This window comes from Leptinotarsa decemlineata, unplaced genomic scaffold, assembly GCF_025532065.1.
Source record: "Leptinotarsa decemlineata unplaced genomic scaffold, Ldec_3_MD MMD2_tig00026330_RagTag_RagTag, whole genome shotgun sequence".
NCBI lineage: Eukaryota > Metazoa > Arthropoda > Insecta > Coleoptera > Chrysomelidae > Leptinotarsa > Leptinotarsa decemlineata.
The window spans coordinates 5,978,513-5,996,628 of record NW_027412690.1 but is presented as its reverse complement, the minus strand read 5'-3'; the positions used below and the strand labels follow the sequence as shown (position 1 = coordinate 5,996,628).

At 37.1% G+C, this 18,116-nt stretch overlaps 1 protein-coding gene and 1 long non-coding RNA gene across 3 annotated transcripts in view; one reads left to right on the top strand and one right to left on the bottom strand.

Moving 5' to 3' along the window:
* Nucleotides 1–18,116, top strand: part of LOC111517446 (nose resistant to fluoxetine protein 6) — a 38,624-nt gene that overhangs the window by 15,718 nt on the left and 4,790 nt on the right. For both annotated transcript variants that reach the window (XM_023173609.2, XM_023173618.2), the window contains 4 exons: nt 7,144–7,361; nt 10,264–10,528; nt 14,268–14,648; nt 16,388–16,724. In XM_023173609.2, coding sequence (XP_023029377.2) covers nt 7,144–7,361; nt 10,264–10,528; nt 14,268–14,648; nt 16,388–16,724 — 1,201 coding nt within the window. The remainder of the gene's footprint in view (nt 1–7,143; nt 7,362–10,263; nt 10,529–14,267; nt 14,649–16,387; nt 16,725–18,116) is intronic.
* Nucleotides 933–4,050, bottom strand: LOC141485681 (uncharacterized). Its single transcript, XR_012467344.1, has 2 exons — nt 3,866–4,050; nt 933–1,259 (listed from the first exon to the last, which is right to left on the bottom strand). It is a non-coding gene; the product is annotated as an uncharacterized lncRNA (long non-coding RNA).

The following is an 18,116-nucleotide window of genomic DNA, read 5'->3' as shown; positions in this document are numbered from 1 at the left end:
TATGGCTCCATACTTCTAAAGAAATACGAACCAATGATACCAAATAGTCAGTTTTTCTGGATGTAACGGTGTCTCAATCTACACTTGAGGATTATCATAACTCCAAATACGGCAATTTTGTTTATTGACGTATTCACTAAATAAAATTTGCTTTTGAAAATCGGGATCAACGGCAATCTTGGTGTGAGCCCATTCACAAATACTGCGCCCTTGCTAGGTGATCGTGTAGCTTCAATTCTTGCACGAGTTGGATTTTGTAAGCACACAAACCAAGATCTTTCCGCAAAATCTTTCATGAAGTGGATGGACACATATCTAATTTCTGTGCACGATGGCGGATAGACTGATTCGGGTCTTCCTCTATGCAATGCTCAACAGCAGCAATTACTTCTTCTGTACGCACTGTACAACGTCTCTGTGGATACGCATTATCATTAAAGCCCGTATTCGCCGTTTTCTCTGTAAAGCAAAGCTTGCGTAAGCCCGCTTAAAACTCAAGCCAAGCTTAAATGTTTGCGGTATGTACCACAGAATAATAAACGTAGCTTACCCATGCGCTAAAATAACTTGGCAACGTTGTATCTTTTCGGGGATAATTACTGTTTGCGCGTAAATTCTCAATTTATGAGAACCGAATGTTAGGCGAATTTAATAAAAATTGGGTTTTCGATGATTTACTTTTACCCTGTCGAAAGTATCAGAATCAGACGAAAGAACATACTTGCTAGTGAATTTTCATATCTATTACTAGCGAAATGAATGAAAAAGTAAGAGTTCCAAAATTTACCTCAACGTAGAATTAATTTTTGCAATTCAATCATCATCATCCCCTGTACTGCAAAATAAGATCTAAATGACCACCTACAGAGAGAGAAATGTTCTACTCAGGACTATCTGCATCTTGGCCGATGGCCAGCTCTGCTGAACAATAGTAATATTATAAAACCATTTATACATTTGCTATTTTACATGTGGTTAGTTATATCTTATGTAATTGTATTAAAAAAAAGTAAAAGCAATAGAAAGTTTTTTCACAAATCGTTTTCGAATTCTACAGCTTCTTCTATGAGCTCCAGCATATAATATATTGTTGCCAGCTTGGTCAGTCCGAATCTTCTATAAAAGGCTATATCATCCATCTCCTCGAAATAGTTGGGCCTCCAAAAATTCTTCGCAGATATCCAAAATCAATGATGTGTAAGATGCCATTATCGCCTTCCAGCATGATTTCATCTTCTAGTTCCATCATTCTGCAACAACTGCTTTTAATTTCACAAGTCCGTTTGATAAAACATTTGAGCAAAATGACAATTGCATCATTTCAAAAACTAAAGAATAATAAGTGAGGTTATGATGTCTACATGAGCTTGCCTTTACATACAGTTCATATGTCCATATGTATGGAATAAATTAATTTTTAGCGTTATTATGTACTATGTGGAAAAAACCTGAAACAGGTCGATTTTTATTCTTGAATTGACAATTTACAGTATGAAAATATTATTCCCCTCCAGCACCCGTTCTAAATTATTAGCACCCCCTCGAAAATTTTAAATAGCAAAGGGGGTCGTGTGGCACCTTGTTGGAAAGGGATTTTAGTCCTCTGTTCAGCAATATGAAGTTTTTTGAGTTTGGTGCAATCATAACTGAGAAAATTGATTTTTACAATTAAATTAAATGTTCAAAATGACCACCATTATTCACTTCTTGACAAAAACCTGATCTATTAAACAGACCATCCCTGTAACACGCTCCTTACTAACCTTGAATCCTGGAAAAAATCTTTGAAGATACTAAAATATTAGACAAAAAGCCAAATAAACAATTGATATGAATCTAGTAGGCTGCTGTCATTTAGGTATTTGAGGTTACTAAAAGACGTCAGTATAATATTTGTGGGTGTATTAAATTTAATTATGGCATATTTGTCCGAGACTCAAAGGAAAAACATTTTAATTATGGTTGGTTGTGGTAATAAAACAAGAACTCAAAAGGAGGTTTGTGAAATTTTTAATAATAAATACCTTGGTCAACACGTGTCGCAGTCTACAGTTAGCAAAATTGAAAAAAAGTTTTGTGAAACTGGACATGTAAAAAATATTGGAGAACCAGGTAGAAATGTTCAATTTACTGATGAAAAAAAGTTAGATGTACTTCTAGAGATTGAGGAAAATCCGTATAAGACAACTCGAGAACTTGCCGCCGACAATGATCATCTATTTTGAGAGTTTTGCATAAAGAAAAATACCACCCTTACAGAGTTCAGTTGGTTCAGGAGTTATATGAAGATGATCCTGATAGTAGGCAAGAATTCTATGAATTGATGATGGACAGAATGAACGCAGATTTGCAGTTCATAAACAAAATAGTGTTTTCTGATGAAGCGACGTTTCATTTAAACGGAACAGTTAACAGACAGAACTGCAGATATTGAAGCAGAGAAAATCCTCACTGGATGTGTGCGTCTCATACTCAATATCCTAAAAAAGCCAACGTTTGGGCTGGTATCATTAACAGTAAAATGATTGGCCCTTATTTTTTTGAGGGCACTGTTAATGGTGAGGTTTATCTAGAATTTTTGATTAACTTTTCAGTGCCTACAATACAAATACATTTTCCTGATATTAATCTTCCCAATTTACTACCAAAAAGACGGAGCTCCACCGCATTTTGCACGTACAGTTAGAAATTATTTAAACGAGATTTTTCCCAATAGGTGGATTGGAAAACGTGGAACGATCGAATGGCCGGCTAGATCCCCCGATTTGACTCCTCTCGATTACTTCTTATGGGGTTATTTGAAATCTGGAGTATATTTTGATAGACCAAACAATATTGCTGATTTAAAAGTTAGGATAACGGAAGAAATTAACAAAATAACCCCCGAGGTCATACAAAATGAGAATTCCAAAATCGCCTCGGTTATTGTCAAGAAGTTAATGGTGGTCATTTTAAACATTTAATTTAATTGTAAAGTACATTGAAAAATACATTCTAAATATTATGTGTCATTATTATCTTCATTCTACGTAAAGTTTTTCGATACCTAGAGACATGAATATTTCTGGAGTTTTTTCCCAACACCAAATCATTATTTTTAACACCTCGACACGTGTTTCGATCACCAAGTGATCATCTTCAAAGAGGAAGATTAAAACTAGAAACTACTGCGAGCTAACCTATTTATGCTATATAGGCTTCCCATACAGGTAAACCATCCAGGCGTACCACCCATACAGGTATACCAACCTAAATTAATTTTACAAATTTGCCTTCTCTATTATTTTACAATATATGTTTATATAAAACAATTTTCAGCTATATAAAAATTAATTTCACAATATTGCCTAATTTATGTTTGCAATGTGTCCTTATGTAGTGATCAGTAAACCCAACAACATTATTTTGTTTTATTTTAACAAGCTATATAGTATATCTATCTTCTTTCCAAAGAAAATCTTTCCAAAGTTCCTCGTATATTGGTGGTATGGAACTGAGATATATTTATCTTGGTTTTTGTCCTTTCTGAAAGTCGAGATTTCGTTCATTCTTTACCTAAACTTCTTCTTCTCTATTATGTCATCCATAATACCCCTCTAGAAACTGTTAGTCACTGCCATTTCCTGTATTGTACGTCTTTCTGGAGAAGGATAATATTTTCATACCGTAAATTGTCAAATTGAGAATGAAAATCGACCTGATTCAGGTTTTTTCACATAGTACATAATAACGCTAAAAATGAATTTATTCCATACACATGGACCGCACTGTATAAAGCCACCGAATTTGGCCGCTTACATTCAAGGGAACTTAAAGGCGTTAGTTGATACGGTGCATACAAAACTGAAGCATTAAGCGAGCTTACCCCTTAAGCTTCGCTTACTGGTATACAGCGAATATGGACATTATACTACATTAATTGCTCTGATGGACGACTATACTGACCGTGAAATGGACGTAGTGCGCGATACGTATTTCGAACATAACCACGATTTTGAAAGTAAATTTGCATAATTCGGAAGCGTTGTTTAGCCATCAGTCTATTCATGTTGAAATGCCAAACCAAACTAAATATAAATCACTTGACAGCTGACAAAATGGCTGTCAGTTGAAAAAGTGTTGCCAACTTAAAGTTCTATACCTCTATAAAAAAATCATTTAGTTTAGGGGATTTCACTGCAATGAAACTGTGCTACCAAAAGTAAAATCCGCTAGATAATTTATATTTTATTGTACCATGAAATAACAAAGATGTACAAGGTTTCGGTCAAAGCTATTTCCATCCAGATCTAACAAATGAAAGCTGCTGGATTTAATATATCCATTCCAGATATTCGTTTGTCTCAGAAGTACCGAGGACATTTACAGTTAATTCTGTGGAAAAGATCCAGTCAACGGTAAGAAAATCGATGAGTAATTTCTATCAAGTTTCTCAACTGACATTGGCCCAAATTCCATTTAGCCGAGTCGGGGAGAACAAATGAACGGAGTCAGCGATGCTGAAGCGATCAAATCGCGTTCACTTGATTTGAAATGTAGAAGGTGTTAATGAATGGCTAGTAGACTATTCAGAAAGTGCTAGTCGAGCTGAATTAGGATGATGCAATTTGGGGGAATTGAGTGAAGTGTATTTCTTGGAATTGATGAGGAAACTGATGGGTTATGGCTGTTGTAATCCGAAGGCGCAGATTAGTATGATTAGTGAATGAGTAAAATGAATCCTCCTTCAGATTGGTAGATCGTAACTGTTTCGGAAGAGTTGAACGGCAACTGTGAAGAAGTGACAAAAGCAAAAACACTTCAGGTTTTCTATTTTTATTTGGGAGCTGTCTGACTTTCTTCACTTTCTTCAGAAAATATCGCAGAATTATGGATTTGCGGTTCTTTATTGGATGTTTGTTATATTCTTCTGCATTCAATATTATTTTCTATAAACCATTTGTGTTTTTTCATTTATTTCCCGTTCTGTTTCTTTACCAATTATTTTGATACCCCACCAGCTTGTCGAAGTTCATACAGGCAATTGATGATTCCTGTCTGGTACACCCATCAGCTGTTCATTCATTATGAAGAGGAAACTATAAAGTGAATTTGTATCTGCACATTATATTCCAGATTCCGTCCAATGTTTGGTTTTGCATCCGTTTACATACTCGGCATTTCAATAAGGTACGGCCCACTATTGTCTTCCTCCCTAATTGTTTGGGTCATATTTGGTTACCAGACCAAAGACCTCCATATGTTATCACGAGTCTTTTCAAGTAGAATTTGGAACCTCTGGCCTGAAATGAATCTATCGAAGATATTTTTTTTCCACCAGAACAAAAATGCTGTCTCTTGACACACGTTTCGCTGACCAAGTTAGCATCATCAGGAAATAACTAATAATGATGATGACTTTTGTTAGGCCAGCTTATCGTGTCTTTTTGCTGCTTCATGACTTTTTGTGAGTGAATTTTGTCAGCATCGATACAACCTTGCCTTCTTTATCCTTTACAAATGATGGTGACAGATCAGTCTGGGATATTCGTTCTATCACAAAACTGTCTTTCCACCTCGAAATTTCAAACGTACTCATTTTTGACTCTACCTATCTTGACCCTCTTGGTGAATGCTACTGATGTTCAAATTTTTCTCTCATTTCATCTTCTTTTCATGCTTATTATCTGCTAGGTCAGAGGTTCTCAAACTTATTTTTTCTGCCGCCCACTTCGGGAATTAATTATTTTCTAGCGCCCCTTCAATGTTTTACTTTACTACATCTCGAACGCAGTCCTTATTTTAATAATTAAATTATGTGTGTCATGTGAAAATAACACTTTCTGTAATGTAACACAACATTTTTTATTATTACGAAAACTTTTATTCATGATGAACAAACATTTCCATTTGAATGTTGAAACTAATATAATGTGAAGGATGAATTTGATGATTTTTAACTCGACTCGACTCGAATTTACTCAAAAACAGCCGTAAGTCACCGCGTTCGGTTATCTGCAACCGATTTCTCTTTTAAGTTAGCAATGTTGTCACAGCACTAAATCTACGTTCACACAAATACGATGATGGGAATGCTATCAAAAATTGTTGATCGATGGACCATAATACAGGGTACAATTGGGGGATTGGATTTTGTAGCCAAAATTCTTGGTATCCATTTTTGAATTTTGTTTTTATTTCCTCGTTCGTTATCAGTTCTATGAGTTCTTCCGGCTGGGGTGATTCTGCTGTGTTGACATTTGAAAAAGGATCCAACACCCAGTCCGGTATTTCCAATTTTAAAATGTCCTGGAATCGTTCTGCAAAATCACTGTTGAGGTTCTCCAAATGTTGGCAGTAAACAAGCAAGTCGTCGTTGTTGAAGGATACTGCTGACAAATTAGGGAAATTGCGAAATTCACGTCTGCCGATATTATTCTTGTATAAGAGCAATTTGGCTACAAAAGCAGCAATGACATTTTTCATATTAATCAAATTCAATCATAACCTTGAAGTTGGAGATGGACATCAGTGAATAATTTATACAGGTCTGTCGAGTTCGTAATATCATTCTTTGATGTGATGAGGTTGTCGTGCAATCATTTGTCTTTGTTTTCCAAGAGCTCTATTACAGAGTCAAACAGATTGTAAAATCGAGTCAGACAGTTACCTCTTGATAACCAACGCTCTTCTGTGTGAAATAGCAATCGGTTGAAATCTTCATCATCAGCAATACACAGCTGATTAAATAATCTGTTATTTAAAGAGCTGTTTCGGATTTTATTAACTGCTTTGATGATATGTTGCAGTGATTGAGAGAGGCAATCACTCAAATTTTTCGCAACCAAATGTTGCCTATAAATGACGCAATGTTCAGCGAGCACATCTGAAATTTTATTTTTCATGTACGCTATGAAGCCTTTGTGACGCCATGTCATAGCCGGAGCTTCATCCGTAGCAGCTGATATAACTCTTTCTGTCGTTTTGAGCGCTGTTGATAGGGAATCGAAAACTTTTCCAATATTATCCTTACATTTATTCCAAGAGTTATCGCCAAATAATACTTTGGTCCATGCGACAATCTAGATGTAACGTACAATTTAACCTGGACTGTTTTATTATTGTTCCTCGTTTTCAAATTCTTACTGAAGTTTTATTTTCCAGCGGAACTTTTCTGGTAGTCCTCGTGCTGATTATGATTTCAACTATAGTAGAAGTCTTGAGGATGAATAGATTCAGAGAAGTTGTGAAGCATACCCCACAAATAGAGAATAACAATACAATTTCCAGAAGAAGTAGCAGCAGCATGAGTAGGAGTACCGAAATGGTTCTGCGCAATGAAAAATGTGATAAACATAAAGAAAATAATGGTAACTCAGATGGTGGGTAGATATTGTTGGAATCATTTTGGCTTTACCTTCGGAAAAAAAGTTAGAAATTTGTCAAGGATTAACGTGATTGTTCACTTGTATATTTCATTTTTGGCAACTCTGATTGCAGTGATGATTGACAATAGCATCGTGACAATGATCTGAAAATGAAATTCAAATACTAATTTCTATTGAGAAGCATTAGGTTAGGTCCAAAGTGAGTGGGTGTATTCGACCCTCCAACGCAACCCACAAGGGTTTATTATGGCTCACACCTATTCACACTCGGCCAAATAAACCCAGCTGATTAGTTTTACTGTGAGTGGTCTTTCAGGTCAGATGGTAAGAGTACGGCTCTGCCGAACTCTAAAAACCTGATTCGGTCTCCAGCGGGGCAGGTACAAAGTGTATGTTCTGCTGTTTCATCGTTAATGAGGTAGTCGGATAGTCAAAGTGCAAGATTCCCACCTTGATACCCGCGACAACCTTCCCATATGAGGGTCTCTGCATGTCAGCTACACCTGACGATGCCCTACATTCAACCGTGCAGGGTTTTTTCACCTCTGGTTTTGGTGACTCATCACTTGAGCGCAAAAGTTTGCTAACCTGCTCATGAGAGGTTTGTTCCTCCACCTGAGATAGATTTTGCGTACGCCGCTCAAGAAATTGGATGCAAGGCGGTTTCATAAGGTACCCCGCTCTTGAGGAAACGACTCAGTCGTTTCCTGGCTGCACCACCAAACCTTTTCATAGGTTCAGTTATTGGATTAGGAGTTGGAGGTTGAGAAGCTCTTGCTCCTGATCTAAATTCACAAGGAAGTCAGTTGGAGTCGTAACCTCAACATCTATCTCCTCTGTAGACTCGCTTCCGATCTAAATTTGCTGGGAGGTCAGTTGGAGTTGCAAGCCCGACATCCATCTCCTCTGTAGACACAGCGACAGAAAGAATTTTTAAGTTTATTCTCTCCATAAAAGTGTCACAAGCAGCTAGGGAAAGAAGGTCAAATACGGCGGAGCCCCGCATTACCGTGACAAGGCGATGCTACGACGAGAGAGCGCCTAGTATTTCTAAAGTTCCGTAGAGACAGCTGATAGGCTCAGTGACATTCATCCTCTCGGCACGGATACATACCTTAGAAATGGGCAATCGTTGGGATGCCATTCAGTTAGGGAATAACAGAACCACAAGTGAACCTGTCATTTCCGTATTCAGCGGGGCTACGTGGAGGCAGGCATCCGATGGCCGATTTGCTTAACCCCCACATCCCAAGCCAATGCACTCGCCAAAAACAGCATGCACAGTGGTTCAGGCAGTGAAAGGTGAACAAGAACAGTCAACCCGCCAAGAGGGTTGGCTGGCTATAGGAGAGGCTAGAGAACAAGTCTGAGTGAATGAAGATGCTGATATGACCTTTCATGAAGACCACACCTGAGGGATTGACAGAAGACTCACTCTAAGAATATTTAATATGGAATGAAAATACAATAGAGGGCTCACTAAGACTGATCGTTTGGAAACATTTGAGCCGAAAAGTGCATTCGTAGCTCAGCTAGCCCCACTGGTGTGACTCACGGTTGAAAAAACGCTGTTTGGTGTTGCAACGCGGATGCATTGTTATTTGGATTTTGGTTTCAACTAATTGTCTTGCAGTGAAAGACAGAGACCAATATCGATCGGACATCGATGTCGAAGCTCTGGAATGTACTGTCTTGGAAAACATTGGTTATCTTTGATATTTGTTGATTGAGCCTCCTGTCAATCTTGTGATGAAGTCTTCGTGAGAACAGATGTTATCTCTTCGACTTACTGATTTTTGGTTTTTTAGTTTCATTCCTTTTTGTTGAGGAAAGAACAATACCAAACATTGATGAAGAAAATTTAGTTCGATTTCAATTTTGAATAATTGTCACAAATGACGTTGAGAATTATGACAAACGTTATAATTGACAACAGTGAGTCATGAAACATTACTTTCATCTTTAACGAATATGGTCAATTAAGTGTAACTGACATTGTTGAATACATCATCCACTTCACCACCCTTGATTTATGTTGATTTTTGGACACGGCAATTGATGTTTTACGGTTACCACCTCAACACTATTATAAAAGCAGAGTGACTATTTTTTGTTACAAAATTGTACTTTTTCATTCACTGTTTTTTTTTTCAGGAAAACACTTATACACATTGATTTTGCCATGAAATTTTCCACCCTCTCCTTATCACCAATTCAAACTTTGAGGTGTTATTTGCAATATTTTCTTTGAAATATTGAATGCAGAATGCGACAAAGAAAACAACGAAAATACTTTTGAAGTCACTCGATAATTGAAAATGAATTCGGTGACCTTGGATAAGTGCCAATTGAGCTTAGAAACATTCAGTTAAATGAAATTGATTAGAATTTTTTATTGACTGTCAGGTATTTTTTCCGCTGATCACGAATATGCAGTCAACATTCTCTTTTTTCAAAATATCCTGGTTTTATCATCACTTTTTGTCATAAAACGTTTTCCGGTTCAGGGTGTGTAGAAATGTTCCAAGAAGTTTAATTTACATTCTAATATATGAAAATTACACTAATAGAACACAATACTTCAATTACAAAAAAAAACAATCTCTATCACATGTCTTTCCAACTTTGACATGGCTCTTCCAAATATCTATATGGTGAGCCAAAATAAATAAATTACAACACAATATCTTTTTCAGCCATTTTTATTGAACGAAAACTTTGATAACACCAGTAAAACTTTAAACAAAATCAGCACATCGCTGAAGATTTTGTCATTATTAGATTTTTCTATTCAATGTTTCATCCATTGATTCATTCAGGTAATGACACTAAAAATTCCAACACTCAAAACAAATAGATACTGAAATCAATGATAATGATCTAATTTTGTTTACAGGGCTACCATTGAAAGTGTTACTATCATTTTCGGCATTATCAAATGGAAAGAAAATTTTGTCTGTAGAAAGGATTTCATTAGAGTCTATCACATGTATTCATGGTTTGAGATTTTTCTCAATAGCATGGATAATACTGGTACATTCCTATTTGGAGGTATTTTCTGTGGCCGACAATAAAAGTGTGAGAATATTGACAGAGAGAAAGTTCATGTACCAGACAATTTCTAATGCGACATTCTCTGTCGATACGTTTTTCTTCATTAGGTGAGTAACTATTCTATAACATATCCTTATAACTAGAAACGTATTCAAGATGGTAAATAAAAAGCTGTGTATAAGTACAACCACTTTAAGCTATGTTTTCGTTTTCATTTCAATGAACTTGATAATTGAAAAGTTCACCTTTCATTTTACAAAAGTATAAGTATGATTACGGTAACAGTGGCATAAGTGGTACTGAAAAGAGATCCGGATTCATTGTTTATGGGCAGTACACCGATTTATGATTGTGACGAGTTAGCAAAAATAGACAAAGTAAGAAGAAATTGAAAAAAAAAAGCAAATTGAAAACAATGAATGAAGAAAACAAGATTAAAAGTGGCAATGGTCCAACAAGAAGCAAAGCAAATTGAATTGGTGAAAGATGGCAGAAATGCATTTTATTCTAGGATTGAGCTGCACCAGTTTGAACTTCTCTCATCGATATTGTGTAATACTGCACCATTCAACGGAGTCTTCCGTGCAGATACTAATCCTTTTGGTCGTAAAAGGCCTCCGTCACGATGTTGCGGGGTATTGCCGTTATAGACCCCATTTCCTCAGCTATTTAAGAGACCATGAAATAACCAAAGTATCTGATCCTGGGTCTGAAGAGGTGATGGACATCATCGAAGCGACCTCAGAGCTTCCCAGTTCCACAACTCTTTATCCTGTTAAGACACCTGAGAGACTAGGTGGTGCAGTCAGAAAGCAACTCATCTGTCTCGCATTAATTTCTTGAGCAGTAGAGACAGAATCTGCATCAGGAGAGAAAACAAACTCGAATCATGATTCACGCTTCACTTACAGATGCCTTAATATAGAAATTTTGCTGTGGAAATCTTGCACCTCGAACATCTTATTACAACCTCAGTAATAACCATTCAATTGGATTCCCTTTAGTATGTCATTAAGGCGGCCGTACTTGTCCACAAGTACTATTGCGAAGAGCATTTGCTGGTTCATGAATGCTGTTCGTATACTGGATAATTCTTAACAAGAAAATTCGGGTTTTTGCAGCAGAATATATACTCTGTGGCCACTCTGCCGCGAGCTACATTGATTTTGAGAGACCCATGGTTGCCCGCTGACCTGAAATATGACTCAACTAATAAAGTAATCAGCTTGGTTGAACAACTGGATTTAGTCGGTCGAGTTAGAGTAGGTGTGATCATCAAATGATCCTCGCAGTCTATAGTATAAGGTCGGCAACTCACTTTGGATCTACCAATGAGGTGTGTAATACTCCAGCCATGTTTGAAAGGTTGATGGAATTGTTAATGTGAGTTTTCATATGAAAAACTTGCTTTGTGTATCTGAACGATATTTTAACGAATGTTCGGCTGAAGCTTAACTAAAAGAAGCTATTCCTGAAGCCAGTGGAGGATGGAATTGAGACTAACCAATGAAAGATCTAGGTAGCTGAGAACTGGTCCAGCCCAAAGAATAAGCTTGGAGTTGTAAGCTGTTTTGAACTCAGACCAACTTTCGTTCGATACAGATAACCATGGTCACCGTAGAATGAACTGAAATATGAGAAAGCGTAACTGTCTTCTGAAGGACCCCTTACCTATGGGACATTGGATGGGATGTAAGAAAGCTAGAAGAAGAATAATAATTTCGAGTTGATTTGAAAACAAAAATCTTTAAAGATTACTTTGACATCTTCAAGTATGGGTTCAGTTGCCAAGGGTTCGAAAAGCAATAACCTGTTATATCGCAGGCGAATCAACTGTTGTACAATGATTATTCTCACCAAAGGAACACGTTTAAATTAACCAAAAATAAATCTATAGCAGATGAGTAGAAGAAAAGTCTAGAATCCAAACAACTCTAGTTGATCGATAGAGAGTTGTTTGTTTACGCCAACAGACGTAAAACATTTTTGTATTTCGAAGAAGAATATCGAGTCGATGAAACTGTCCAGAACTGCCTTGAAGGAAATAGTATCTGTCCAGAACTGCCATATAGAAAGTAGGAAATGTTTCACTATTATCAGTGGCAACCTGAAGGCGGTGACCTGAGATTCATTCATTCTGAATGAAGAGCTTGGTATAAATGCGCAGGAGTTTCCTTAGAACTGCATTCTGATCAGCAACTGAATTTCGCTTGAAGACTGTGGCAAGAATGAGTGCAATCATTGGGAATCGAAGTGACAGCATTCATTCCCAATGGTCAGTCACTGTGTGTCAGTCACATTATCAGAAACTATAAATCTACTATTTGGTTTGCCAGCTAGTTGGCCAGCTAGTAATTACATATTGCGTTCATGAAGGAAATGAGAAGTCAGATAAAGTAAATGGCTCTTCCCATGGAAATGCATCGATGTCAAGTCAGGGATTGAGTAATGTTTGTATCAGTCCAAGGTTATTTCGTAGAGAAAATAGAAATGTTTCTACTTGTTTTTTTTATACAGCTGTATTTTCCTATGGACAACAAACTTCAAAAGTCAAAACATGTGGTAGATGAGAATCAATAGAGATATTTTATCCAAAAGAGCCACTCATCCAAATGATAAATGCTAGTTCAATCAAATAGCACTCCAGTCTTCAAACAAAATTTTCACCATCTTCTTGACTGTGTTCAAAGTAATAAATGACCAGCATCCGACCAAGCAAGCGCAGCCCAGCAATCAACCAACGCCCAGAAACAATGCATTCAACAGACAAACAACCAGACTCATCAATAGCACTAAGCTGCTTCTCAACTATCCCTGAAAACAAGCCTGAGTAAAGAAAAGACAGGACAAATGTTATTCTACGCTCGATGGCAAACTTTGGCTTTGCAACGAACTGCCTTTGAGAACCTCTTTTATTGTTGACATTAATAGTTTGAATATTATGTCTATACCAAACCAAAGGTGGTTTCGGTAAATTTTTGTTTTGAGGGCACCCGGCGATTTCGAAAAAAATTTTAGGTGTACTTACGTATTTTGATGCGTAGATTACGAATCCGAAAGAAAAAAGCGGCGCTCTCCGTTATTTACAAAGTTACGGCCCTTCAAAGTTCAGAAAAGGGCGACTTTTCAGCCTTCTTTTTCACAAAATAAACTATTTAAAAACACAGCATTTATTCACTAGATCACCTTTACACCTCATTCCTCCTTCTTTGACACTTTTCACTTCAAAGATCGTAAATTGGTTTTTGGTGGTGTATTACGAATTTGAAATAGTAGGCGGCGGCAAATACCAACCGCTTTTTTCTGAAATGTCACTAATAACTAACCTAGAAATAGAAGAATGTCACCAGGAGAAGCATTCGTTTTTAAATTAAGTTTTTTATAAGAAAAATGTTAATTATTGAAGTGAAAAGTGCCAAAGAAAGAGGAATAATGTGTAAAGGTGACCTAGTGAATAAATGTTTGTGTTTTTGAATAGTTTATTTTGTGAAAAAGAAGTCCTAGTCGCCCTTTTCTAAACTTTGAAGGACCGTAACTTTGTGAATAACGGAGAGCGCCGCTTTTTCTTTCGGATTCGTAATCTACGCATCAAAAAACGTAAGTACACTCAAACATTTTTTCAAAATCGCCGGGTGCCCTCAAAACGAAAATTTACCGTGGTTTCTTCGTAAGAGATCTGTGGCAAGAGTAGATACCATCAAAGAATACTGTCTCGTGTTACGAATGCTCCGTTTTTGAACTCTGGTTTCAATTAAACAGCAACTATTTCTATTGCTCTAGTTATCTTTTGGTATTATTGAATCATAAGATCATTTCTCAATTTAATTATTTACGTATTTTTTCTAGTGGTTTACTCGTTACCCTCACTTACTTCCGTTCCGACTCAAAAAAAGATAAACCAAGGAAACCCCATGGAACCTGCCACGCCATTAGATCCAGTACCGTCAAGTTCATTGTCATGCTAGTCTACAGGTTCTTTCGACTGACTCCCGCCTATCTCTTTGTATTAGGATTGAATGAGATAATAATGAGATATCTACATTCCACATCAGTATTTTCACCAGCGATCATCGACCATATCAGTTGCAATAACTATTGGTGGCGAAACGCCCTGTATATCAACAACTTTTACCCGCAGCACGAGTTTTGCATGTTGTGGTCCTGGTACATCGCCAATGATACACAGTTTTATGTTATCGCGTCAGTTTTGTTGCTTATAGGAATAAGGTAAGATAAATAAGATTAGTTGTATGCTACTAATTAGAACAGATTTGTCGATCTTGGGACATGTCCAATTGGTTTTAGTAGATGAGTTTCAAAGATGAAGGATTCTCAAACTTATCATTTTCTCCATATAGAAAGTGGCAAACTCTTGGAAGGACATAATAAGTAGAATTGGAACCTCTGACAAGAAAAAAGTTCCACCACAACAGAACAAAAATACTATCTCATGACGTGCGTTTCACTAATGGAGTTAGCATCATCAGATGCAGATGCTGGTTCACAGATGGATCAAAAACATCTTCCAGTTCTGGTGCAGGTGTTTTCAGTCGCAGACCCAGGACACAGATATCAACCTGCCTAGGAACCTATGCGACTGTATTTCAAGCGGAAATTTACACTATTGGATTATGTGCCGAGTGATTGGAAGAATCCAACCTCATACACAAGTCAATAAAAATATTCTGTGACAGTCAAGCGGCGTTGAAAGCTTTTGGCTCCTACCGAGCAACGTCTAAATTGGTATCAAATTGCCAAAAACGACTCTCTTCGATAGGAAGACTTAACAGATTGTCTCTGGTCTGGAATCCTGGCCATACCGGCCTGGAAAACAATGAGGCTGCTGATTCCCATGCAAAGAAGGGTGCTGCAAGTAGCTTCATCGGACCAGAACCTTCCATTGGCATCGCTTCAGGCTTTGCCAAACAAAGATTTATGGACTTCTGACAGAATCTTCCAGGATTGACTCACTTCAAGGCGTTTATTCACCCTTCAAAGCTTGATACCAAACAGTTGTTAGGCTAGAGTAGGGATGAACTACGATGTCTAACACACCTGTTTTTAGAGTTATTTGACCTGAAAGACCACTCACCGTGCAAACTAATCGGCTTCGATAAGAAGCTGGGTTTACTTGGTCTAGTGTGAATGGGTGTGAACCATAATAAACCCTTGCGGGATGCGGTGGAGGGTCGAATAGAACCACTCACTTTGGACCTAACCCAACCTAACCTAGCATCATCAGGAGATGATTAAGACTGAGCTTTAGGGCGCTGTTGAAATTTTCATGTGTGTCTGGAAGGAACAGCACCTCACATCTTTGAAATGATTCCTAATACTTTCCCTCTCTCTAATTTCTATGGTCGTTGCTTCTCATTCGAGTGCATTTGGCCAGGCTCCTCCTGTTCATAGTGAACAGTAGCTTCGTCCAGGTGCGAAGAGGTTTTGTTCAAGGCAATGCTGCTACCCAAAGTTTTTCATTCACTTCTTATTTCAACAAAATCATTTCATTTTTCTACTGGTCGTCTCCTTTTAGGGTGGCCTTCGGTTATAAGTAACACGAATAAACATGTTTATGAATTTAATACAGCTGACGACTTCGTCAGATCTGTTGACATCCAGCCTGGTAACTGATGTAGAGCCAGTTCTCTCATATTGCACTTCAATATTCATTCCACTCAACTAAGGCCACGATATCCACGTGCCATCTTTGAGGGCTGTCGTTATTGGCACAACTGCCTCTCTCGCAATTGGAGAGGAAGTTCGTTCCTTTCTTATTGAGTTATAGCGTCATTGCTTCTAATGTTAATAACTTCCTGTTTTAATACCTATAATTTACCTGGTTTCTACCTGTAACTATAACATAAAAGACTAACACTTCTTAGAATTGCTAATACCTATCTCATCATCTAGTTGTGTTGGCCCCTGTACATCCAACTTATATACCGTTGAATTCCACTCATTTTTAGGGGCCCCAAACACGTGAAGTTCGCAGCAGTCGTAATCGGCCTTTTGATGGCTGCCTCCTGGATAACAACCTTTTTTATAGCCATGAAATGGGACTACGTAGCAAGAGTGGAAGAACCGTTTGCATTATTCGACCAGCTTTACGATAAACCTTGGTTGCGGATAGGACCATACCTGATAGGCATCGTCACTGGGTATATGCTGTTCCAGATAGACTGTAAAATGTTGATGTCGCCCTCAGTTGTTATTGGGGGATGGATTCTGTCTTTGGGCTGCCTTGGCAGTTTGGTGTACGGACTGGGACGAGAAGGACTTGTAGTGCCCGCTTCTGCGTTTTATGTAAGCGATTAACTGAAGTTTTATTCCTGATAGTGAAGAACTATTCACTTATTTACATAATTTTGAAATACATAACACCTGATTGTCTGTAACTAGGATTTTACATGGTTTCACATGAACTATATAAAATGTATTCAGTATGATGATGATACCAAAAATTGAAGAGGACTCGTAATCCTGAAGCGGATGTGACATTCTCCATATTTTCTACCGGGAATAGGGGTAGGGTGATAACTCATATATTGATTTATTTGGAAACATTATGGAAGTTTTATTCAAGATATGTCAAGATAAAGGTTTGGTACAGAGTACTATCAAATATTTTCACAAGGCAATATGATCAAATCATCAAAATATGAAAAGGTCAAATTATAAATTGTATGATATTATGAACCATAGGTACATACGAATGAATAGAAACATAAATACAATTAGAGAGTTTTTCAGAAACACTGAGACTAATTAATACAGTTTATTGTATGCTTTTCACTATAAAGGATTTTACAAAAACCGCGACACGTGTTTCGCTATAGAATAGCTTTCTGAAGCGTGAAATAAAAGTTGCCTCTAAATTACAACTATTGTATACTGTAATATATTACCTACTTGTATGTCTACTTTCTAACGAATGAATCTACCTGAAAAGGTAAATTTTCGAAAATACCGTAAATATACTTAACTTTTATTGCTTGGAAATAAATAGATTCAATAATGGCGAATTATTCAGTTCAGTTCGATCGTTCATTAGATATTGAAAGTTTTTGAATTTTGTTATTTCCATACTCTCCAACAGGTTAAGTTTCAAACCTTTCTTTTGGAAATGGATGGGCTTGAATTCATAGTTGAACTCATGTCTCTCTATGATCAAAAGAGTAGAATTAATTTTTCCATTCCGGAAACTATTTTTGTGTTCCTTTATGCAGGCTTTGAACGTTCTTCCAGTTTGACCTACATAAAACAATGGACATGACCCACATGATAATTTATACACTACCGAAAGTATTTGGAAATTTCCCTATGAGAAGAGTTAGTCTAAATCGATAAGTCCAAGAGTCATTGATTGTGAATGTATCTCTGGTAGAATTCTATCTAAATGTTTTCTGTGAAGTGCATCAGCTAGTACCTACTCTCAAGGCTTTCCTCTGTTGAAAGAAAACAGTATGCCACTAGAACGAGTTTCCTCATAGAATAATTCCATTGTAAAGGTGATAATGAAATACACCATATTCAGAATTTCAGTATTTACTACACTTTTGAGCTTGCCAATTTAGTTTTTCGTCAATTGTGATCCTCAAAAGCTCAACCGCTATGGCATGATGAGTGAGTTGACAATAGCAGTGACTGAGTTTCGTTCAAGTTAAATTTGGAATTATTGTTATAAAATCACTTTTC